Raw genomic sequence first — 25,099 nt, 5'->3', positions numbered from 1 at the left:
CAATTATGTTCAAATGGTTAACTAATGTTGTACCAAAATTAAACTGATAAGCAATTTTCATTTAAGATATAGGTTACAAAATTTGTAACTATACAAGACTATATTCCTTGAATTGTCTTCAACATTTGAGAAATCAAAGGGTTTAATAGACTGGGACATGAAAAAGCCCTCCTTTTTCCTACAGCCATCACGTGCGCGCACACACACTTTGTGCAATCCATTATCTCAGACAAACATCCAGTTCCAGCAGAGAGACCAGTACTGAATGAGGGCATTTATATAGTGTAGGAAAACCTCTATTGCACTTGCATGGAAAGTTTCTTGTTCCAAGAGACTTCAGAGACCTACAAGTCACAAACCCTAAACCTTCCAGATAAACTAGTTTATGAGTGTTTGCACTGGACTAGCTGAGACACAGCTGAATTTTGTTAAAGCACAATATAGTGTGGTTCCTTTAATAAGTCTAAAGACCATAACAGTGAGTTGTATCTGCATCTCAGTGCCTTCCAGATTAACTATGCTCAGTTTCCACCACATGTTTTGCCATTTTAGCAAGATAAACTTGACTATAAAAACTAGGCTCACAGCAATAATTCTGTAGGCCAAATTCACACCTCAAGTTACACTTCTGAAACCCCACTCACTAAATTTTGCCTTCATATACACACTTCTGCATTGAAAGTTAGAAGTTGGACAAGTATAGTGAAGGGCATAATTTAATCACTGCCAAGACTTCACAGGCTAAGAAAAATAATGAAGCTGACTATGAAATTCCAGGTTGTTTGCAAGGTTGGAAACTAAAAAGACAACATATCAACTGACACTTGTTCTGAAGTTAAATAGAAACACTTCAAACTCCATATTAAACTTTTGCCACCATTTTTGCAATAAAGATCCATTGGTTTAAAGTGCATTTCCAGTCTGAAGTCACAATAATGCATCAATACTTCCTACTGGATACAGAGATCACACTTGTTTTCTGAAAGATTAAGTTTCTAGTACAATTCTCAGTCTACCTCATGTGGGAGATGGTCATGACTTACTCCATTAAAGTAAAAGATGTATGTTAAATTTTAAAATACCACAAGTCTTAGTATTATATACTGTATCTGTATTGTCACAATTGTACAGATACTCATTGAAGTTGAGGTTTCAGAGCACCCGACTATTACAAGTATTATTGCTGTCATCTGAAGTATTGCAGGAAGCCAAATTGATCTCAGTTTTTCTACTGGGGAAACTGCCTCAATACTTCCACTAATACAAAGAGGAAACAATGTAGTATTAGCTAGCCTCCTCTATGAAGTCATTAACACATGTGCTTTGTGCGATGTGCAACAAACTAAAGCTTCAACAGAAAGATAACTTTTGGGCAACTTATACTTTGAAGGGTTAAGACTAAGTGCAGAGATAAACCTTCTCCCCTAACCAAAATGGCCAATTCTTTTGTAGCACAAGATGTGATTTTTGCTAAGTAAGATCTAGAACTTTGCCTATTAGCCTGTGGGTCAGACTGAGCAGTCTTCCTAAATCTTCAATAGAGGACCACTTGTGTCTAATCAGGTGCTAGACTTCACAAGACTTAAATTTTAACTACTAGACACTTAGATGGTGTTTGGCTACAGACTAAACTGGAATACATGCATGTACCTCTTCTGGTACATGATCTCCTAAATGAAAGTGGTCCAGTTGCCAGTATCTCCAAGAAATAATCTCACTTATTACCAGTTTCATTCTCAAAGCCAGTATATTTACCATCACACCCTCATATCCAACCAATGGTTAATATGAAATCAGGAGTCATGCTGAGGCGCTTCCGGTTCATTTCCTGTATCTTGTCATGGATCCATTTATATTTTAGTAGCATCAGGAATTTGTTACTTACATTGACCTTGGGTTGTGATGGTAGAGTCCCACTTGCCTTCATGCTGCTGACTAGTTTATTAAATGCAGACATATCTCCATCTTTCTTGAGCTGTCTGGAGCCAGCCACATTCAGTGCTTCCTCCATCTGCTGTGCCATGAATGGAGTAGCAATTTTCCCCTCCTGGTCCATTTTCAGACCTTTTAGCCCAGCTTCTACTTCTTCCACTGAAAGTACAACTCCTGAATGTGCTGAGAAGTGGAAGGGGAAAACAGTTAAACTAGGTGCTCACTTTACAAGCATATGCACCAGTGCATAGAAGGAGTGGGGGATCTCGTCATGTGTCATGAATATGTGAAGCTAGTTCTGGCTGTCACTTTTGTTTTAAGCCACTGTTTGAGCTATATTACAATATTCTCATTCAAAATTAAAAATAACCTGAGCCGTGAACAATTATAAGCACAGTCTTTATAAGCATCTTTAATTTTAGCTCTCTCTTGGGACTTGAAGTTTAGGAAGGGAAGACATTTCATTCTGCAGTTTTGACAGACAGTGGATTCTTACCAGGAAGTACAGTCAGCAAATGCATTAGTGAGAATTTTTTTTTTTTTTTTTTTTTTTTTTTAAATACAGAGTCTTGTAGATTTAAATAAAGTCATTTGCTATTGTGTTACCAAGTATGCATAGATTATAATTTGTCTTATACTTCAGGAAACCAGACTTATACAGCCATATAAGTGATGGCTATTGTTTGAAAAGAAAAATACATACTTGAAGTCTACATACTTTAGACAATCACATGATTAGATTTAAGCTGCACACATTTTCAAACTGGCTTAAGTTTCCAAAAAGAAAACTAAAGGCATTACAGATCATGGGAAAGATTTCTAGAAACACCAACAAAAGTAAGGAACAAGCATCAGTAAGTACTGCTTATTTTCTCCATATACCAGTGCCTGACATCCTTTGGTTTTATGCACTGGATGTGAACAGATGAGCAACATATATGGGTACCTTGAAGAATAAGGAGGAAAAGATAGGAATGTCCATGGGTTTTGTAAGAGATGCTGGTCCTGGAAACAAGTAGACTTACTGGAATATGGCCATGAGGCAGGAAAGGGACACCAATCACACTATTCTGACATGCACTACAGGGCATGAGGAAAAAAGCGAATACTGGAGGAGAGACTAATGACTAGAGAGAACACTAATAATTTCTCATGTGCTTGATCAGTATTTTATCATTGGGTCCCCCCACCATGTCAGGTACTTTGACATGAGTGAATGGAAGTCTGCTCCATAATTTGTATGTCTTTATCCTTGTTCTGTCATGAATACGTAACAGTTAGAAGGCTGTTGCAGTAGAGGTAGAAGTCTGAGCAGAATTCAACGTTCAAACTTAGTTCAATATTTGTAAGCCCAATTGGGGAGAGCTTTCCTCCAATGTTCACCAGGCACTTCCTGCTCCCCAAACTGGGATGCTAGTCAGAAGTGTTTGCAATACTTGTTGGATGAATTCCTGTTCCTCCAAATTTCCATCACTCAAATCAGGCAGCCTTTCAAGCTTTGCTCAGCACAGCAATTTAAAGCTTACATGGCAATACATGCTGCTTGCCAATAAGAATGAAAAATTTGGCAATTAAACCTCAGGTTTCACAACAGTATGCGCACTTATGTTCAGTTTGCATATGCTCATGCAACAGGCCCAATGAGCATGCAAATTGGCAATGCGTGCATGCCCTTAAACCTGTCCCTAGTTAAAACTAGCACTGAATCCATCTACTAGAATTAACATTGGGAAAAGGTTACATCTTACTTCAGTAGAATAGAAGCACTATGGAAGGAATCAATTCCCTTCTTAATTAGATATTGGTTTAACATCTGATACAGAAATTGATAAAGAAGTCAGTTCCAATCCTATGTTGCATTCCTATACTAATGGAGTTGCTTTTCACTAGTAAAGCTGTTACTGAAAACATGTTTGAGCCACAATTCTTTGAAGACTTAAGTGAACTTTTAGACTAGACTATTGTGCCAGAAGTGTTGGTACAGTTTCCTGAAATGGTTTATGGGAAATTTTTACCAGATATACCTGAAAAAGCTGCTTTGGGCCCTGACAGACCTGAAAACATGCAAACCTTTAAGTGGTCCCATTTTAGATACTGAGACTTCCAGGATCACTTTGTGATCCAGCATACAGGTAGTTGGCAAAAATAACTCATGGTGCAAGTTTTAGGAAGAGCTGCATAATAGGAATTTAAGTGTCAAGTAAAATTTAAGACTGCTGACATTTTACCACTGTCTTTAATGTGAAGATCAGTCTAGATGCCAGGAACAGTAAAGCTGGAAACTCATTTACACACCAAGATTTGCACAATCTTGATGTATTGAAGTAGCACAGGCTATTGAGCATGTTCATGATGGAAATCCTGCCGATGTCATCCCATGATTAGGATGGAAAGAGTCAGTGATGGTTTCAATGTAACGGATTTGTGGCCCAGTGGGTTTTCTGAAGTGTAAGTAAACTTCTAGTACTTTCTACTTCTGAACCTCAGTAATCAAGGCTTGCCAGATCTCAAGGCAAAAGGTTTTCCAGAATGCCATCACAGGAATGCCACAATATCTGAAGAGGCACTTACTGCTCTCTCTAAGCTTTTCCTTGTTGGCTGAAAGACTTGAGAGGAGAGGTTTTAAGTCCACTTTGGCTTTCTGTAGCATCTCAAGGATGTCCACTTTGTTTTCAGAATGGTCTTCCAGTGGAATGGGAGCAAAGTAGTTTCCAGGGTTCTGGCCAGGGGAGAGAATGGCTTGCTCTAGACCTGAAACAGCAAAACCAGGAGCACTGCCACATCAGTTTACCAACTAAATGTCTCAAGATGACTACATACTCGCTATTAAGCTTAATACTTCACTGAAAACTATGACTCACACCCCCTGCCTGGGATCAGCTGGAAAGTAGAGTGAGAAATGATGCGACCTTTTGCAGACGAGACTAAGAAGCTGTATACTCCAGCTACTTCCAAAAAGACTTTTTGAATGAGTAAACTGTGGAAAAGTTAATTACCGTATATCCTTATCTACCATGTTCTCACTGAAAGAATGGACAGAGAAAAATGTGAAGACATGAGTACAGAGATTAAAGGACACTACAAAAAAGTTAAACAATTTTACCTGCTAGCCTCTCCAGTTCTTCATGTGGTGTGGATCTCAGGCTGCTAGAGTGACTTCCAGAACGACTAGGATTAGAGAACCACCTACTGAACCTGCTAGAAGACATCGAACCTTCCCCCAGCACATCCTCTATCATCTATATTGTGGGGAAAAAATAAAATATAAAGGTTTTAGACAACAGTCTTAACAGGAGAAAGAATGGGAGGGTTTGATATACAAGAGAGACACTTACTGTATAACATGGAAAATTCCTTTGCTGCTGCTGACCCGATGTTACACTCCCAGAATATTTGATTTGGAGTAGGTTTTAAGACAGTTTGTTTCTCCTCCCCACCCCCACCCCCTAGAAGTTGCACCATATTTCTGTGTAACCAGTGTGTTGGTATAATCAATCATGCATTTTCTATCTGTACAAAATGAAGCCTGTTCCATATTTTGTATTCTGAAATTGTCTGATTAAGCTATTATTGCAAATTCCACTGTGCTGGAACAGTGGACAGATGAATAATCAATTGCCAGAATCTTGATAGGATATGGATGTGTTCAATGACCTAGGATGAGCACCATTATAGGAGTTTGAGTGAAGAAGGGCCCACATAAAAATAGTGTATCTTCTGCAGAAACAGAGGAGGTAAGCCCAAGTGAAGAAAGATCCTCTAACACTTAAAAGTGGTTCTTTGGGAGAGGGAAAGGCATATTGACAAGACCCTGTATGGAAGCTTATACTACCACCTGTGCTATACCATGTTGGTTATCCAATCACCTTCAGTTCTGCCAACATTTGACAAACAGGAACTATCTTACTCTAATGAATAGAGAACAGTAGAAAGTTCATTCATTCTTGGAGATTAGTGATAGTCAGTTTAACAACTGAAGCTTTTTAGAACCTGAACAGCTAAATACAATTCTAACGCTACTGTCAGCGTAAGCCACCTTGTCAGTTCTACACTGGTCACTACAAGTACCTTAGACGTAGTGATTTGTGGCAAGAGACCATTTTAAATCATGTAAGCTAAAGCACTTCCATTTTGCAAGCTGGTTTTCACTAATGCATGTTGTGACTGGTATAAATTAACTTTCCAAGAAATCTCTGCCAGAGTCCCAAAAGTCTCAAGTTTATCCTGAGCAAACTTAACTGTCCCATAGTGTGGGACTTCATTCATTGTTTAGACAATACTTTGTTTAGTTTCCTTGGTGTTTCATTCAGTGCAAGATGAGAAATTCAATTATTTGCCAGATGAGCCAAGCATCAAACCATTTACTTGTGGTTGGCATCCTGATGCCATTTGATCATACATGTAAAGTTGATAAAAATTGAGCTGGAAGAACCTGAACAGAAACCATTCTATATCTTTATCCATTTCATATACCTATATATGGTACCACTGGAAAAGTAATCTTCACAAGAATGCCTATGGACAGGACAGCTGCTAATAGCTGAATAGCTTTTAGAGCACAACATTGCACATGAGATTCTTTAAATTTAGGCAGCTGGAAAACTGGAATACTAGTTTTCCTACTATGTAGTCACTGAAGTTTCTGCTTTTGAATAAAAACAAAGCAGGCATCATCCTGAAAGCTCACAGACCAGACAATCTGGTTTGTCATCACCTCTAGAGACTTAAGATTCCTGCCCTCTGTTAGTTTGATGCATCATTTAAGAAAATTTATTTTTAAGCCTTTCCCTACATTATACTAGAAAGTTATTTATTATAGAGTAGGTAAGTATATTCTGCAGATATCGTGAATTATAGCACTAAAGTTGGTTCCTATCACACAAAACATTAAGCCAGGACTCAATTTTCAAGCCCCAGAGGTTGCATTTTGCAGCCTAAATCACTTACTTATTATTTAGGATAATTTGTTTCAATACTTCCATTTCTAAGGAAACAAATTTCTACTCCTCCCCTTCCCCCCTGTGAAAACCATCATCTCACTATCCCTTTCAAATTCTTCTGCAACATTACCTTTTCTAATTCTGACCAGTGAACTGGGGGTGCGGTGGGAAGATGGTTCCTCATCCCAAGTAGTTTAGTTGGTTCAGTGCCGGGAACGGCAGAAATAAATGTGGATTGTGTAATTTCTACTATTGCTGGCCTCTTATGAAGTAGTATTTCAGCCTATTACTTATTTTGTTCTTAAGTCACAAGAACTAGTTGGTTTACAGTGACACGAGGGAAAGGGAACTTGTAACGAAATGAGCCAGTTGCATTTTGACCTTTTAGAGAGACAGTTATGGAAGAGGGTTTTGCAAGTCTATAGATAAGATATTGGTCCATGATTTGCAGGCCAAGACTACTTGTCACTGCAGCCTCTGTCAAAAGCCAAAATAAAAATGTATCAGTACACAAGAACTAGGGGGTGACCGAATTAAATTAATAGGCAGCAGGTTTAAAAACAAAGGAAGTATTTCTTTAGACAATGCAGTCACCCTGTGGAACCCTTTGCCAGAGAATGGTGAAGGCTAAGACTAACAAGATTAAAAAACCAAAGACCACAAACAAAACCTGGTAAGTTCATGGAGGATAGGTCCACCAATGGCTATTAGCCTGGATGGGCATGGGTGGTGTCCCTAGCCTGTCTGCCAGAAGCTAGGAATGAGCAACAGGGAATGGATCACTTGATTACCTTTTCTGTTCTTGCATTGGCCACTGTCAGAAGACTAGACACTGGGCTAGATGGACCTTTGATCTGACCCAGTATGGCCTTCTTATGTTCCAAGTGATTCAGTATTGAAAGTGTTAACAGTTTATTTCCATTTGCACCACAAGCTTTGCCTTCCAAAATTAACCTGCTTAGTGACCATCTAGTTTATGGACCTCAGCAACATAGCATCAATATGTGAATAGCCCATTTAATCAAACATCTCTCTACTTGTGTAGTCAGTCCATCATCAAAACACAGTAGCTACTCCAGATTTTCTTACTGAAGGGAATCTAGTTCTAGTTAAGTGAAGATTTTCAGAACCACATGGCAGGCTAATGCTATTGGCACAGCTTTATACTCCTTCACCCTATAATCTGACCCTTATTACTTTTGGTATCCATCCTTGTACCTCCCATAGGGGCTTGGTTTATATAGAACAGAACAGAACAGTGCTTCTGGACATTCCTTCAGGTGAAGCCATGTTGGCCCATAAGCCCTGTCATACTCCCATATCAGTTTATCCATACTACTGCTAGTACAGCATCTGCTATATGATCCATTAACTGGATTCAACTTGAATCAATCATGTTAAAAAATCAGCCTTTGAAAAACAGGCTCTTCCTCTACTGTACAAGTTTTCAGAGGTTGTCTGCCTCTTATTCTGAAGAGTTTGAGTATCCACGACTAAGACAGATATATTCCAATAGACTAGAACAACAAGACCGTGAATTATATTTTGAACCCAAGTACAGTGCCTGAAGGAAATACAACCAAAAGGTTGATTGGAAATTGTTAGCTCCACCATTACCATTCCCTGCAAATACTGTGTTCTGGAATGCCTAGAAAAGAGATCCATAAGTCATGCAGCCTCTACCAAAAGAGTGAGAAAAAGTAAGGAATTAAGTTGTGCCACATTGTGCTTCTTTTAAACCCAGAGATTTAAATAGTGATCCAAGAAGAAAAATTGATTTTAGAAGCAACATCTTAATGTTTTACTAAAATGGGCTACAATATGTACTTCATTTGACAAATCAAGATAAAGTTGCCCCAAATCTTGAGTATTCACATAAAAAAGTTGAAAAAAACTTTTCCATAACAAAAAGTAATTTTAGTTCAGAAAGACAGTCGTAGCTAAAGATGGTGCTTCTGCCACACGTACATACCTGGCCTAACACGTCACTCACCGAAGCCAAACCAGGAACACTCTTATCCAGGTTAAAGAATTCATTGAAGTCAAACTCTCCTGGGGCTGGTTCTTGTAGAACAGCTTCCCTGGGAACTTCTTGATCCGCTGCAATTTCATGGGCAAGGACAGACTGCACTTCATCCCCTTCTGCCACTCCACCATTGCATTCTAGTCCTTTGAAAATAAAAGAAATGTAGTTCATTGCTCCTGATTAGGAGACCACAGTCACTTCCAGAGGAGAATTATCCACTGGTTAATCCATAGGATTGGGGTTCAGACATGGCTTTTGTTCCAGACTGATCTGGCTAACTACATGCATTTAACCCAATTTATGTTGCAAGCAGCACACAAAGCACAAATAGGAACTGGGACTCACCGTGCTAAGTAAGCTCTGTACAGATACAAGAATCCCTGGCATTAAGATCTTCAACTCTGTTTCATCTACTTCAATCACTATACAAATCCTATTTTTAGCCAGCTTTACTGAATTACCACAAGCTGTCTTTTTTCAGGTGTCCCCACAAGCCTGCTGCTCCAGTATCTGCTTTACCCTGCCCACTCCACAAAAATAGACAAAAAAATACAGCCAGATGTTTGTTACTGAAAGCGTCCACAAGTTGTCTGGCCTCTTCGCCCACTGCACTATGCTGACAACCGCCACTCTCTCTTGTCTGAGGTGGCATGTTTGTGGGGGAAGACTGGCTCCTGCTACTTTCCTCCCTCTGGGAAGGACCACTCCTGTAAGAGCAAGCATCATCTGCATGGCCATCTGCCATGATTATAAATATTCTATTTAGGTACTTATGGTCCTATCGTTGTAGCAACCAAGAACCTCTCAAATATTGAGCTTTTATTTGTGCTCTCTCAGTCCTTCACCAAAAAAAGTTATTGGTTTATAGTCTAGTGTACAACCTCTGAGACTTATCTTCCTAACAGGAGTGCACTGAAGAAGCAGTAAAGTGACTGCAGTGCTGTCAAATGCACAAGTATTGTATAGTTTATAGTAATTAGAAAAATCTCTTCTGGATTATTAAACCTGACTGTGTCCCTTACAGAGCCACAATAATCCTACTCTATCCAAGGTTAGAAGACAGGATTTCCTCCCCACCCTTCAGTTATGTCTATAGTTTAGTTCTTTTAGTAGTGAATTATAGCTATGTGGTTTGCTAGAGAAGTTAGCACAGAGTCATAGGGAGATTATTCACTTCAGTCAGGTTTTTGAATGTTTAGGAAGTCCTTGGGTCTCTACAAGGCCACTGCTGTGGGCCTGGCATTTTGCTATGAAGTACACTTTATTAAAGCAGCATGCCTAGTGCTCCTGCTAGGAAAGGATACTGAAAATGGTTGTTCCAACCCCATAACCATTGCAGCCTTCTCAGATTTGTGTGAAGCTTCCAAGGTTGCTTCTTCAACCAAAGCAAATATCTAATAACTAGATAGAGACAGATGTAGTCCAGGTGGCAGCTTGCTTGCTATCCCAAAGGATCATCAGGCAAAGGTATTACTGCAAGAATCTTACAATCTTCTCCCCCTTTGAGATTGTACATGGTTTACCTCATCCACCACCATATTATGACACTTCCATAATTTGCCTTAAGTTCCGTGCTCCACAATGATCAGAAACCAAGTCATTGGATGCACATTTTCCAACCCAATATAGTTCATCATTACTCCACGGAGGACTGAGGTTTTTGGGAAAGCATGATACAATTGCAGCCCTCAATGCTGTTCAGTTAAAAATCCAAGACTACTATGTTTGTTCTAGTTTTCCCACCTATACACTCATTAGCAAGGCTACAATTATGTCATGGAATCTGACTTTGAGACCCCCTGCAGAGCCCCTCTCCCCCAGCTGCTGTGGGCAAGGGGGCAGGGTGCTGGAGACTCCTCCCTCCCCATTTTGTCAGGGATGTTTTTAGTAAAAGTCAGGGACAGGTCATGGCTTCCGTGAATTTTGGTTTATTGCCTGTGACCTGTCCATGACTTACTAAAAATAGTCATGACAAAACTGTAGCCTATTAGTCTTTCCACACAAAGTTTGCTTTCCAACTTCAAATCCAAGAGAACCCCTCTTGCCATTCCAATTTGGCTGTTACATACCTTCCTTCAGAGAGGCTGTGCGTCGTCTTGTTCGTTTTCGTCCTTTATGATCTTCCTCTAATATTTTATCATCAAAGCCAGTGAGCTCAATGGTTTCAGACTGACTTGTGGGTCCAGCAGAAAACCACTCTGGCTCTTCCTCAGTGTAGGAATCATTTCTTCTACGTTCCCCAAAGACACGTTTACTATCCCCAAATTCCCTCTGAATTTGGTAGTTATAGCATGGAGAAGGAAATTAGAAAAAAAAAGTTAGTGTGAATGTTTCTCCAGAGTTTGTTTTCTTCCTATTGGTTCATAAACAATATGAACCATTTTAAAGGTTTTCAGACCAGAGGAATTGTAGATAGGTTCATTCTATTATATCTTTTAATGGATCTCCCTGCCAATGAGCTCAGTGTGCTTTTTAACATTCTAATTTTAAATACATCAGTGAGCTTCTGCTACTTAAAAGCAAGATCAATTGCATACATTTAACAAAACATAGAACTTTTAAGTCCTATCACCTACTCTTAATTCTCTCATATTCCTATTTAGGTTGTTAGAGTTCTAAGTAGTTTTCTCCTCCCCACACCTGTACTCCATGGTTCTTATACAGATGTTCAAAGAATATATAGTAACATTACCCTAGTATGTTTCGACAAGCTATACATTTAGTTCTTATTCTCCATCCCCTAATCATTTGTTGCTCTTTTGTCAATATTCTGGTAATGAGGTACTCAGATGAGCTATAGTCACACTACTAGGGCCAGAATTTATTCACTCTGCGCTCGCATACTTTTGTACTCCTTAAAAAAATTGTGTGGCTTTTTTGCTAGCTTTGAATCAAAGTGATCAAAGTCAATCATTTAAATCAGCAAGCAAGAAACCTGGATTTTAATCAATTTTAAAGTAGAAACAGAAAACATGAAAGAAAGGTTGATTCTCATTGGTTGGTAGCCATTAAAACATGTTGATTTGCAACTAAATATAGCTTATGCACTAAATTTGGTATCTATATACATCTAAACAATTATAACTTACATTTATTACATTAGAAAAGGGAAACATTAACATTTCTTGTTTATTAGATAAAGAATTTTACTGTTATTTGTATTAAGCTGTATCTGGATAAAAATTAACAGGTTGGTTTTATGCTTAATTGAATTAAATAAAGCTCAAGTGTGCTGATACACAAGAAAGTTTATCAAAATGTGTTTTGCAGTTAAAACTGAACAATGGAAATATAATCTTTAGCTATAAAATTGAACTGATGGTGACAAAAAACAAATCCCAATCTCCTTCAGACATTTTCTAGCTAGTAAATGTCATCCTCTGACACCAAGTTTTTATTCATAGATTTTTTTTTTTTAGTTCATTCAGGTAGTTCAGTTGAATGACTAGTTGATTCCAAGTTATGAGGAGTTGAAAAAGCAGGGAAGTTTGGAAGAAAAAAAAACAAAACCAACAGTGTTCTCTAAATCTTCATAAGCTGCTGCTGTCAAAAGTTGGTTGAGCACTTCAAATTCTGGTTCCAGATGCTTACCCAGCAAGTTTCACCAGTCAGGCATTTTGACTTTCTTTCAAGCTTGACAGCAACCATGCTTATTTTTTGTTTAACTTAAATGACTGTAATAGATTGGTAAATTTAAACGTTAAGTTAAATTGTCTTTTTCGATTAACTAGATTAAAAACCTCCTAATGTAGTGGTTTTTTTTTTTAAATCCACCCTGTTTGTTGCCATATTACAACGCAAACGTGTTCCCCAGATGTTAGTTTGTATTCCCCACCTCCAAGGACAATTTTTTCTGCCTACTTCTCCATGACTCTGGGCCTCTGCATTACCCTTGTCAGGTGTATTTGCAATGCTACCCAATTTAGTATTGCAGAATCATTAATGACTTGACAGAATGTGTTTGATGTTAACACAAGACCTAATCTAGAGTCCTGTGATACTTAACTATATGGAATTGCAATCTTTTATCCTACTTAAGAGAATACAGTCAATTAGACACATAAGGACATTTAGTGAAGCTGAAAGGCAGCAAATTTAACAGCTAGAAGAATATCCTTTTTCACACAATGAACAGTTAGCCTGTGGAACTCATGGTCATAAGATACTACAGAGGTAAAGAGCTCAACAGGACTGGACACCTATATTAATATCCACAGTTGCTCTAAGGATTAAAACCAAGTTTTGGAAAATATACACATGCTCATATTTCAGGGCACAAGTCACTTCCTAATGTGGGTAAGAAACAGCTTCCAGTTAAGTTATGAAATGGATTTCTTAAAGAACTGTGGCAAGAGAGCATGTCACCTTCTACAGAAGACTAAAAATCCTGTTCAAGTCATATAACACTATATACTAGGCAGAGTTCTACTCTGATGGAGCAAGATCAAACTTTTGGGGTACCAGAACCACCAAAAATTCCTTAGTCATTTGTTTCACTCACAGGTTATTGCCATAATGTTACCACCATCTGACATCTGTAACAAGGAAGTTTAAAATCTCAAACTCATCTAGTAGATAGATAATCCAACACCAGAAGCCATCACAGTTGATATCATTTGAAAGACCAAGCATTGACTAGGCGGAGACCCCACCATTCCATCATTAAATTTACTATGAAAACACCGTCATGAGAACAAACCCTGAAACGCTTGTCTTTGTAGTCCCTCTCACGATCTCTGTCCCTTGCATCTCTAGAATCACGCATGTCCTTTTCACCACCCCGGTGGTCTTTATCAAAGTTGCGGGCAGACATGATTCTCCCACTTCCAATCCTACGTCCACCAATAACACGAACACCATCATTCTCCTTCTCCAAAGGGCTCCCTGCTCGACGTGAGCTAACAGCTGTAGTCACATGGCAGCCTCCTCCAAAACTCCGCCTTTGGGGACTTAGGACTACATCCAAATCATCTTCTTTCACCCGCTCCCTAGGATCTGCAGATTGGAAGAGTAGTGTTCTAGAGAAGCTGCTACTTTGAGAACAGATTAACATGAAAGTTTGACAAGTAGCCAGTGGAATTACTGAGCCCATTTGTAAAACACTGGAATATACTCAAATTTTAGCTACAAGTACTTGAAAACAGATGTTTCCCCATACCTAGAGAAATACAAAAAGTGTTTTAAGTTAAAATGGTTTATGCTAATAAATGTCTATAAAGCCAAAATCATTTCCAAGTAGTTCCTTGCTTGAATCTAACCTCAAAGTACCGCCACAAAAAGTGTGATGAGAAGTGAAGCATTATAATTTATAATATTGATGGAATGATATCCAAAAAGATCAACATGAAACTAGAACATGGAAGGGTTTTATTTACAGACAGACATTGAGGAATTATTGCCTTTAATGCCAAGTGTCTCATGGGAGAACAAACAAGTTTGAGCCTTAACGTCAAACAGTTACTAGTGGAAATACACTACTGGGGATCTTCCCTGTAAGAGCACTAGGATAAACCAGTTGCTGGTGCTTTTTTTGGGCGGGGTGGGGGGAAGGTAAGAGAGAACACAACAAGGTAGTCTGAACCTTCTTTGAAGGTAATTACACAGTGGTAAGAAGACTACTGCCAGTCTGCACTAGCATTACCACCTTTGCTAAAGCAACTGAGATTTTGCTGAAGTTGTAGTTCTAGACCTCTTTCCTTCAGATTGTATCTAATATTTCCCTCACTCAGTTTTACACCACCACAGTAAATGAGAGGGGAATAATTTTGCCACTACCCTAGGTTCTTATTGAGGACCCCATATTGTAAAAATGGTGCACTCACCGACTATCCTGCGCATGAGAGAAGTCCGATCTGAATCCAAGTCTTTTTTGAACCCTTCCACTGGTGAGGTTCGCCCTGAACTTGGGTACAGAGATGCATGCCATTTCTCAGGGTCCCAAACTCCATCACTATGCAAATAAAGTTACAAAACCCTTTAAAAAAAAGTGTTCGCTTTATTCAAGATGAGATGTACTTTAAGCCACTAATCCATTATAAGCAGCGAGGAGTTCTGTGGCACTTCATAGACTAACAAACATATTGGAGCATGAGTTTTTGTGAGTGAATACCCACTTTGTCAGATGCATGTTATACTCCAATATGTTAGTCTATAAGGTGTCACAGAACTCTTTGCCGCTTTTACAGATCCAGACTAACACGGTTATCCCTCTGATACGAATCCATTATAGTAATACTTAAGCTAGAAGGGCTGCACTCTGACTAGTAATCTGTGCTTCTGACTTTTCAACAAGGCTGCATCCAGTTTCCTATCTCAAACTAGCCCATTTACATGGTATTCTAGATATCTTTATGAAGGTAGGAAAATATGGAAAAGTTGGGTCAAACATCAACATAAAGATAACAGAGGTATATATCCTAAATACGCAGAGTAGCATGAAACCGAGCTCACACTTGTACGTTCCATTCCCAATTTATCTTTGAAGAATAAGATTTCTTCTCTTCCAATGTTATGTGTTAACAGGGCTTCCTTTCACACCAATTACAATTCTGTCATTTGCCTAGGAGACATGTTAAAACACTAATCTTACCACTATACAGATCCCTCTTGAGCAAATCATTCATAGTACAAGCCAGAAATGCATGTGCCATCGATCTTAGTAAATGTAAATGAGAAATTGAAGATGCCATAACTCACCATTGCTATATGTTGCCAAGAAAAAAAATCAGTAAAAAAAGTTTTCTGCAGTGTGAACCAACAACTTCAAAGCCCAATAATTCTCCTTTTTGATGCACCACTGTCTTATCTTAAAATTTACCTACTGTTCAGTTAGGAGTTCACAGCTTCAGTTTGCCTTGTTCTTTCCAAGTTTAATCTAGTTGTATTTTACACCTTAGATGTTGCAATAAGTTAAAGTACTAACTAAGCCATTTTGAGGAGTATCGAACAATAGAAGGTCAGTATAAGGAACTTATACAAATGAGTCTTTGCAGCTGAAGTAAGGCAATATTCAATAATGTCCACCAATGATTGTAGTGACAAGTGCAAACTAACCATCAACATCTGGACTTAAGCATCTAGGTAGACTGATATATTTTTATCTGGCTCACAGAAGTACCACAATATGGCACAGAAGTAGTTTGACAAAAACCTTGTGGCAGGTAGTGCTATGCTTTAGGTTTCAACCCAGATGTATTAGGACAGCTATATTAAACTTGGGTACACCCAACTTTGCCTCTAGACAGTTCTCAATTCTTAGAGAAGTCCTTTTGCAGGTACTGAGGGACCAGGGAGAAAGGCAATATTTATTGAAAGAAAGGGTTTCCCTGCTTAAAGTCTAGTTTTTGTAAGCTTCTAATATCAATACTATGTACAGTTACCCTGTGGTGCATTTCTTTCTTGCTACAATTTATACACCTTGTAAACATACACAAGAGTAGTATAGATACCAGCTATAGAGATAAAGATACTTTGCTCAGACTACCCCACCCTATGTCTATTTTCTGAAAGGCATTAGCTTAAAACAAGCCTTGGTAGGGGACTTAACCACATTAACAGAAACAAAGTACTTTTGAACCTATGGGTTTTTCTTGTGCAATTTTTAAAAAGATTTAATATCCAGTTAAAAACAAAGTCAAGTTTATTTTAAGATTAGAAAAATACCTGTCATATTTTTCAGAAAGACATGAAGGCCTCTGTTTAGAGTGGGGACGTTCTTTAATATCCAAGAGTTCTTCCTGGAAAGGAAGAAGTTGTAAGTTAGTTCTGACTCTCACCTGGGTAAAATATAAACAGAAAGCAAAACTTGTTCCAGAGCATACAGCTTTATTTAAATATAGATGAAGTTAAATCAGAATGTTTTCCCAAAAGATTGATCTGATTTTTTGTTCAAAGTACAATTCAACAACCATTACTGCAAGACTTGAAAGAAAGATTCTACCAACAGGTCCATTTTTATTTCAGCTGCAACAGCGCTGTCATCCTTCCAATACAAACTATATCTAGATGGACTATTGCACAGCCATAAGATCCTTTCAACTACAGAGATTCATTTTAGATTAGATCTAAACTCCCTATATAGAAATAAATTTTACTAAAAATTTAAGTTTTACTGATGTCACAGTTCAAACCAAAATTGCAATTTTGAGTTTTGAATCAAGAAAAATTAGACTTCAGTTCAATTAAAGCCCCCTAACTGAAGCTATACAGTGCATGTAGAAACTATGTATTCCTTCATTCTTTTGCTGGATTGCCAATAGATTAGAACTTTGATAAAAGGTTAAGATTCTAGCTATTTTGGGTATTTGTAGGATTCATTATTAACATCAATTTGAGGCAAGACAAAGAGAAACGTAGCAATTGGTGTGCTGTTCTTCACATAACCTTTATTTAAGTTATACTTTATACATAAAGAATCAATGCAGATCTGTATTTGAAGTTTCAGTGGAATTTAAGGGTTCTCTGCTTATTGACAGCAGTGAGAGCTTAGTATTCTGGAAAGGTAACATGAAAGATATCTAACAGAGGGTATTCCCAAACAAAGGATAACATTAGGTTTGGTGACAGATGCAGCTTGTTGCTCGACCAAACTGCTTTGTCTAGATGCTGGGGAGGGCTTAAGTCAAATGAGATATTTAAGCATTAGGTGGTAAAATGTTTCCACAAGCCAATCCAATGGGAACTCTCAAATTGTTTATCCTTTGAGGGACCATGCCTTTCTGACCATTACGATGTTGTTCAGAGAACTGATTTTAACATGAAGAGTTGAAGCAGAGGATTCAGAGCTATTTTAAAACAGATTATGTGCTATTGATGCTAGTAGCAAATAATTCACATCCCATGATAAAGCAAAAATTAGAGTTTGGGACATATGGATTCAAAGTTAACGAAGACAAGCAGTGGCAGTGAAACTTTGTTAAGTGCAGGAAACCAACATTTAATTTTAAGTGGACTAGAAACATATTTGGGAGATGCAAATCCTTGAATAACTTGAGGCTAGTTATATCCCTCTGCTGAAGCACATTACAAGGATTAAAAAAATTGGTACAAATATCCTGGAAACAAATTTGAGACAGTTCTAAATTCTTAGTAAAGTTCAAAAATACTGGAAGAATTTCAGTGTTCTGTATTTTTTTGGGGAGGGGAGGAAGAGAGACAAAACATGCTTGTTCAGGGTGGATAAAAATCAATGATTTTTCTCATTAAAGATGAAAAATCCAGTTTTTTTTATTTAAACCAATTTTTGATACAATGCTTTGAGGGGAAATACACCTATCTAAAGATAGTTTTATTTAAGATCACATCATGGAATACAGATTACACATTCTAGTTCTATACTATGAGAATATATTCATGTAAAGTTTAAGAAAAGTTTTGTAAAGGAGTTCCAATAGTTCATGAATTAGGGACCCAATCTTATGGAGTTCCAGCGGCTTCTGTATAGATTATTTAGGTTAATCTTTCTAGCTAGCCAATGGGACTCAGTGCTCAGTCTAGAAGATACGATCAGAGATGCTTAGTTTTGCAGTTCTCCAACTGTGGATGTGTCTCTCCAGAGATAATGTTTTTAAATAAAGAGAAGTGAGAAACAGCCCTCAACCCTATTGTACCTTTGCAAAGTTGTGTACACAGAGTCAATCCCTTACTTCTCTCTAAATGTGCAAAGTTTCAAGAAGCTCAATGAATAGAAGATTATTGGGGGCGGAATAGATCTGGACAAGAAGTCTGGAGATAATGCGAGAAGGGCCGGACAGGCAGTAGAAACAAGAGCAAAACTGTTTGAGCAGCATATTCCAGAAGTCTTGAGGTGTTTGAGTGTCATCTTCATTGACTGGAGATCTACCATACCATTCTCTCACTAGAAGGGAAAACCTATAATGGCAGCAGGCCATGAAAGAGACCCAGTTTGGGAATATTTTAAACGAAGTTCCTCTACCTGCGGTTAAGACAGGCATGTGTGCAAAATGCAAACAGTGCAACAAAGAAATGCAAGGCCTGGTTGCTCAAATGAAACATCATGAGAAGTGTTCCTTCTCAGGAGGAAGCTGCGTTGAAGATTAAAGGAACGTGTCTGAACATGCAGGATATTCAGGTTGGTAACAACCAAAAAGAATGCACTTTTATGTAGAAATCCATGGTTAAATTGAGTCTGACTAGTGATTTAAATCAAATTGATTTAAATCAAATCCATCCTTGTTCTTGTTGTTAGCAAGGATACCTTTAACATACTAGCTAAGGTAGCTTGATAGCTCCTAACTGCATTAATTACTCTTGGGCAGCTCATCTGTGCTTGATAGAATTTTTTTTTTTCCCCCAAATGTTTAGATATTTGGGTTTTAACCTACACAAAAATACTTAATGCACTTCAGTTCATTTCTCCTCCCCCCAAGTTGTACTCAATCTACTTTAGTCTGCATTTTGCAAGTAAATCCACCAAAATTAATTTTTACAGCCCAGATTATACAAGAATGCTAGAAGCAAGAGACAGCAAATTTTTAAAGTTTGTACTAAAGGTATAAGTCCATTATCTACTAGGAGTATTCCAAAAATTCCTTTTAGTGGAGGTAGAACAACTAATTATAATTAAAGATAAGCAGAGCAAAGTGAGAAGAGGACAGAAGTCTGAATTTACTCTGTGGACCAAGTTAATTGAAAAATAGGTACTAGCAACACAGGCCCCTGAAGTTGCACAGAATTTGCTTAAAACTAACCCATTCATGAATGTATATCAAGACAATGGGAGGTGTGGTGATCAACCCAATATTTGGGCCAGCACAAGGATACTAGGTCAACTGAATGGCCAGAATGGTCACAGGATTTCATCTATTTAAAGTAGGATTCTGGTACTCCACAGAAAATCAAATAGACTTTTCAAATAAGTATGAACAGACTATTTGATCAAAGACTTTATTTTTGATGTAGATTTAAGGTATTGAAGTAATGCACAAAACTGGCCTTTTTCTTGACATAGGCTCAGAGGCTAGGTCTACATTTAACTTAAACCAGGACAAGTATGTCAAATGTGTGGAAAAATATCCATACCCATGGCCAGCACAAATACACTGGCAAAACCCCCAGCACAGATTAAGCTAATTGACAGAAGAGTGCTTCTGTCAGCAGAGATAATGTTGTTTGGGGAGGGTGGGTGAGACCAGGGGAAAGGGGGAGTGTGTGTGCTTGTACACTGGCAGAAACTGACATAGGCACTACAGGGTGGACATGGCCTGAGAGGTCAAAAGGAGCTCTTTTTAGTAGTTAAATGTTTGACAGCTAATGGGTAAGTAGATAGTTTACTCTGAAAAAAGGGAGAGTGTCACAATGAATACTACATGTTCTGGAACCCCAAAGCTGTTCTAAACCACATTTGAGCATTGTGAAACGAAGAACCCTGGCCTTAAGAAAATTAATGCTACAAAAGAGTCTGAAGGGAAAGACTGAGTGCATGGCAAGTCAATTTACAAATAATTTTTACTTATTCAGTTACTAGGCAATTCCTCAGTGTATTCCTTGCTTCCACAAAAAATTTCAAGTTGTGCTGCTGTATACCACCTAAAAATAAAGCTAAATTTTTAGCTCATTACTCTTCAAATGTTTCATTTTTGCAATGTTTAACTTTAGCTGTTTTTACACATTTCACAACTATTCCCGTCACACAGGGCTAGACTAAGTTTAGATAATAATGGGATGGTTTTACTCAGCCAGAAACAAGGTTACAGTTGACATGAGATGCCTTTCCTTCATGTGGACCTACAACTTGTTCCCAGGTTCTTCCATGTTTTCTTAGTTACAGCATGTTGTGAAACTTGTGTGACTACAGCAAGTACAGTACATTAGAAATTAAGTGTTTTTAATAACAGCTTTCCAAAATTTTACTCATTTATCTGTGGGGGCAAACATTAGTATCATTAGCGATTGTAAAAAAACAGGAAAGTAATTTTCATGCTAGGTTTACAGTTATAATTTTATGTTCAAAGTGCTGTGAAAAGATTTACTAAACAATTACTCTTGTGAAGCAGACAAGCTTTATCCCAATTTTAATGATTAAATGGAGGCAGAGCTGGGATTAAAATTTGAAAGATCTTAACTCTAAACCTGGTCATTCCTCTAAACAGCAACAAGTCCTCTCTAGATATATTGTTTATATTATAAGTGAATATTGTACAGTAGTTATCCATAATTCAGCATTGGCTAGAATGAATATATGCCATGAATTTAAGTCTTTCCACTTTAATATTATGCTGAAAAAAGAAAACAGCCTACAGCACACTTTCTGAAGTTACCTTTAAGATAAACTGCAAGACCAGCTATCAACTCTTCTGATTTTCTCCATTTAAAGCACAAAGAAGCAGCAACAGTTTTTTGGACAGCAATTTACATCACTGAGGCACTGACAGTGTTCATTTCTGATTAACCCTATTCCTTCAAGTCCTTTTAGTTCAGGAATCAGGGAGACAAACTGATAGTACCAAGCAGGAAGGAGCCAGAAGAATAAAGAGATCCTAGCAGTAGCCAAGACATGCAGCACCAAACTAGCCTGAAAAGGAAACTTCTCCCTAGCATCTAATAATTCAGTGCTTCTTCACACAATCCAGTCAGTCAACCTAGAAACTTGTTGCAGGAGATGTTGTCAAGGCCACCAGTGTAACTAGGTTCAAAAAAATAATTTTAAAAGATCTTGTAGCATAGCTCCATAAATACTATTAGCCAAAATGGTTAGGGATGCAACTGCACACCCTGGTGTCCCTAAACCTCTGACTGCCAGAAGCTGGGCTTGGATGACAGGGGATGGATCACTTGATAACTGATCTATTCAGTTCATTCCCTATGAAACATGTGCCACTGGCCCCTGACAGAAGAATGGATACTAAACAGACCACTGGTCTGACCCAATATGGCCATTCTTATGTTTTTATATGCTTGAGGCTAGTGATGAGTAGATTTAAAAAAAAAAAAAAAAAAAAAAAAAAAAAAAAAAAAGATTTGCAGTCTGTGTGGACAATCAAGCGTTGAGCCATCTGACAGCCAATATTAAATTTAAGCAAATTACAGCCCCAGGTGTTTTTTGATATTTCTAAAGTTAACACCTTATTCACCTAAAAATTAAGATTTGAGCACAGCAAGATCCAAAATATACAACTTGATATCTAAAGCTGATATCAACTAAAGACTGTCTAGCCTACTGGGTAACATGCATAGCAATGTACAACTATATAGCACCACTGCTATGCTAGCATAATCCTGTAGTGTAGATTCAGCCTACATCAACAGAAGGGTTTTTTCCGTGAGTGCAGGAACACCACTTCCCTGAGTAACAGTAGCTAGGTCAATGGAAGCAGTCTTCAGTCAACTTTGCTGCATCTACACTAGAGGTTAGGTCAACATAGTTATGCTGCTCAGAGGTGCAAAAAAAAAATCCACAATTGAATTTTAAGTGTAGACCAGGCCTGAACAGTACGAGTTTGCCAAGTTCTCTATGAATTAAAAGTTCAAAAGCAGCTACTTAGTTTACTGGTTTAGACAAAGCATGAGACACCATAAGCTATAATAATGAGCCTTGGGTTGGTAGTCAGGAGCATGTATGTTCTAGACCAGGCTCTTTCAGTGACTGACTATGCAACCTTTGAGATGCAATTTCAACTCTGCCTCAGTTCCCTTATTTATAAAGTGGGAATAATATTTACACTTCTGTTAATGATGGTGAGGATTATTATCTGCACAGCACTTGGAACACAAGTGATAAGTATTGCTAAAAACTACATTTTAGTTTTAAAATTTACACTGGTTACCTTTTCAAAAAAATTAGCTCAAAGGGTTTGCAAGCTTTTATGATGTGTGGACCAACTGCCCTCCCACTTGTCACCATGCAGCTCTCCCATTTTTAATTATGTAATGGGCTTGCAGTGACTGTTTACATGGCAGATATTAAATCACATTAAACTATGCTCGTAGCAGCTGGAAACTAGAATAAATAGCCATTCTCCACAAACCACCACTAAGTGTTCTGGACCATCAGTGGTTCAGACTAGTTTGGAATCTGGTGATTTGAATCATTATGCTTTTTACATGGATTTAAGGTGCTCTGGTAACTAGCTAACTCCTAGAACAAATCCTTTTACTTCAGAGAACAGATAACTTAAGATTTTTAAATGGGTTGAAGTCTCTTGTAATTTACCATTGACTTCTGTCCTCACTTTGGACAGTAACGATGCAATATTAATTTCTCTGGCATTTCTGTGCCCCTCATTTTGATCAGGATGCAGTTGTTAAGTTAATGGCAAGATACTTCTAGTCTCATTCTACTGATATTGCAGTTTTAAGTGGCAATTGACTTCTGTCCTCACAAAGTGAGGAATGGAAGTGAGGACAGTGAGGAATGAAAGTGAGGACAGAAGTCAATTGCCACTTAAAACCGCAATATCAGTAGAATGAGACTAGAAGTATCTTGCCATTAATTTAACAACTGCATCCTGATCAAAATGAGGGGCACAGAAATGCCAGAGAAATTAATATTGCATCGTTACTGTTTTTGGTGCTGGAAATGCAGAAGCAGTGGCAGCACACTCCTGGGGCAGAGGAGTGAGTGAAACTCCAGGGCCTTAGCAGTCTAGGTCCCACACATCAGGATCCAGGACCAAGCTTGGATCTGTGTTTCCCAGGCCAGCAGGAACTGGGAGCAAGGCAGAGCCACACATTTAGCTTTTGGACAAGTTGTACCTTGTTGACTATCAGCAACCTCAGGCCCAACAAATGATATGCATCTACCAGAATCTGAAGGAAGCTACTTACAGTACTGTTTTAGAGAAAACCGCTATGCTTTGCACTCTGCCCCTCCATACAGGCCATCTCAAACTACTGAGAAAGGGAACAGCAAAGGGGACTGGGCACACTGGCAGAACTAAAGATTGAGGGGAAGACATGCACAAGATTTAAGCAGCTTACTTGCACCTCCCTGCTCAAAAAATTGTTTTGGCAGTTGATGAGTCACTACTGATGTAAAACAAATAACCCTGCCTCATCCCAACATTTCAGTCCCTCATTTTAAGTTCTTTCCTATCACAAAGAATGACAACATTTTATACATAACTGAGCATAATGATCCGCAGAGAAGTAAAACCAATGGAGATAGAGGGTAAAAGGAGCCCAGGTCTAACAAAAAGCAAGGATCTCTGTGTACAAATCTTGTTTGTTTTTTTATATTATATCTGAGTCAGTGTTAGAAGGCATGCTGAAAGAAGCTAGTCTTTCACTTAACCGAGATGAGTTAACTTAGTAAAAACCTTGAAGGGATTAATACAAGTCTATGTCTTAAAATTGAGACCTATTTTCAAGAGTAATTGAATCAACTCACATCATATACTATCTAGCCTATGTAACTGCATTCTTATCTGTTACCCTTGGCCTCTCTCTTGAAATTGCATCCTTTTATTTATTAAACCCACTTGCTGGGATTTGTTTTATATTCAGATTGTAAGCTCTCCAGGGCAGGAAACATCTTTTTAATCTGTTTGCACAGCACCCAACATAGTTAAATCCTAATCATCATAGCAAACAAAACAGTTTCCTCATGTCTTCCCACACCGAAACAAAGTTTCAGCAGTGCTGCCAATGCAGAATACCAACATTAACAGAAGTGGGCTACTAGTTTACCTCTAATATAGAAGAATTGGATAGTTGGCAAGTGCATGATCCAATAAGAGTATGGTGAGAACTATAAAGCTTAAGCCATCATAACTATAAGACAGCGTCAATACCTGAAAGTTTCTTCAAAATTTAAATATCTGTTAGTGTCTTATGTAGGGACTTGGCTTTCCCCTGCTTAACAACTGAACTCACTTCATAAGTTCTGAAACTGTATTCACTGCACAAGGTATCCAAGTATACTTTATGTATTATAAGCCATGTTTGATACAGCTATACACATGAGAACTCAATATTCCAAGGAAACTACACTATTCTTCCTCCTAGAAGGACTCTCCTCCATGTTTGGAATGATGTCCATTTGGACCTTGACCAGACTAGAATTTAAGAAATGTTATCTATCATGTGTGTTAGCCATCACATGTTTGCCCACACATTTTAAAGCATAGTGGAGGGCAAGCACAGGCTCCAACTTGATCAGTTTAGCGCATGTTGTGAGGCACATGGACATCACCTCACTGTAGTATCTATTTAAGACAGCATTCCTTGTTTATACTAGACCTTT

General features: G+C 38.2%; 1 protein-coding gene across 7 annotated transcripts in view; it reads right to left on the bottom strand.

The window, feature by feature from the left end:
• Positions 1-25,099, bottom strand: part of EIF4ENIF1 (eukaryotic translation initiation factor 4E nuclear import factor 1) — a 37,083-nt gene that overhangs the window by 10,281 nt on the left and 1,703 nt on the right. For 2 of the 7 annotated variants that reach the window (XM_032773720.2, XM_075059983.1), the window contains exons 3-10: positions 16,561-16,634; positions 14,721-14,848; positions 13,598-13,893; positions 10,968-11,169; positions 8,866-9,041; positions 5,036-5,171; positions 4,504-4,683; positions 1,886-2,115 (exon numbers count right to left, since the gene is read on the bottom strand). In XM_032773720.2, coding sequence (XP_032629611.1) covers positions 1,886-2,115; positions 4,504-4,683; positions 5,036-5,171; positions 8,866-9,041; positions 10,968-11,169; positions 13,598-13,893; positions 14,721-14,848; positions 16,561-16,634 — 1,422 coding nt within the window. Of the gene's footprint in view, positions 1-1,885; positions 2,116-4,503; positions 4,684-5,035; positions 5,172-8,844; positions 9,042-10,967; positions 11,170-13,597; positions 13,894-14,720; positions 14,849-16,560; positions 16,635-25,099 lie in introns of all 7 variants that reach the window. The other 5 variants (XM_032773717.2, XM_032773719.2, XM_075059984.1 and 2 more) reach the window with 3 other exon arrangements.

This window comes from Chelonoidis abingdonii, chromosome 22 (assembly GCF_003597395.2).
Source record: "Chelonoidis abingdonii isolate Lonesome George chromosome 22, CheloAbing_2.0, whole genome shotgun sequence".
Taxonomy (NCBI): Eukaryota; Metazoa; Chordata; order Testudines; family Testudinidae; genus Chelonoidis; species Chelonoidis abingdonii.
This window is presented reverse-complemented; position numbering and strand designations above follow the sequence as displayed.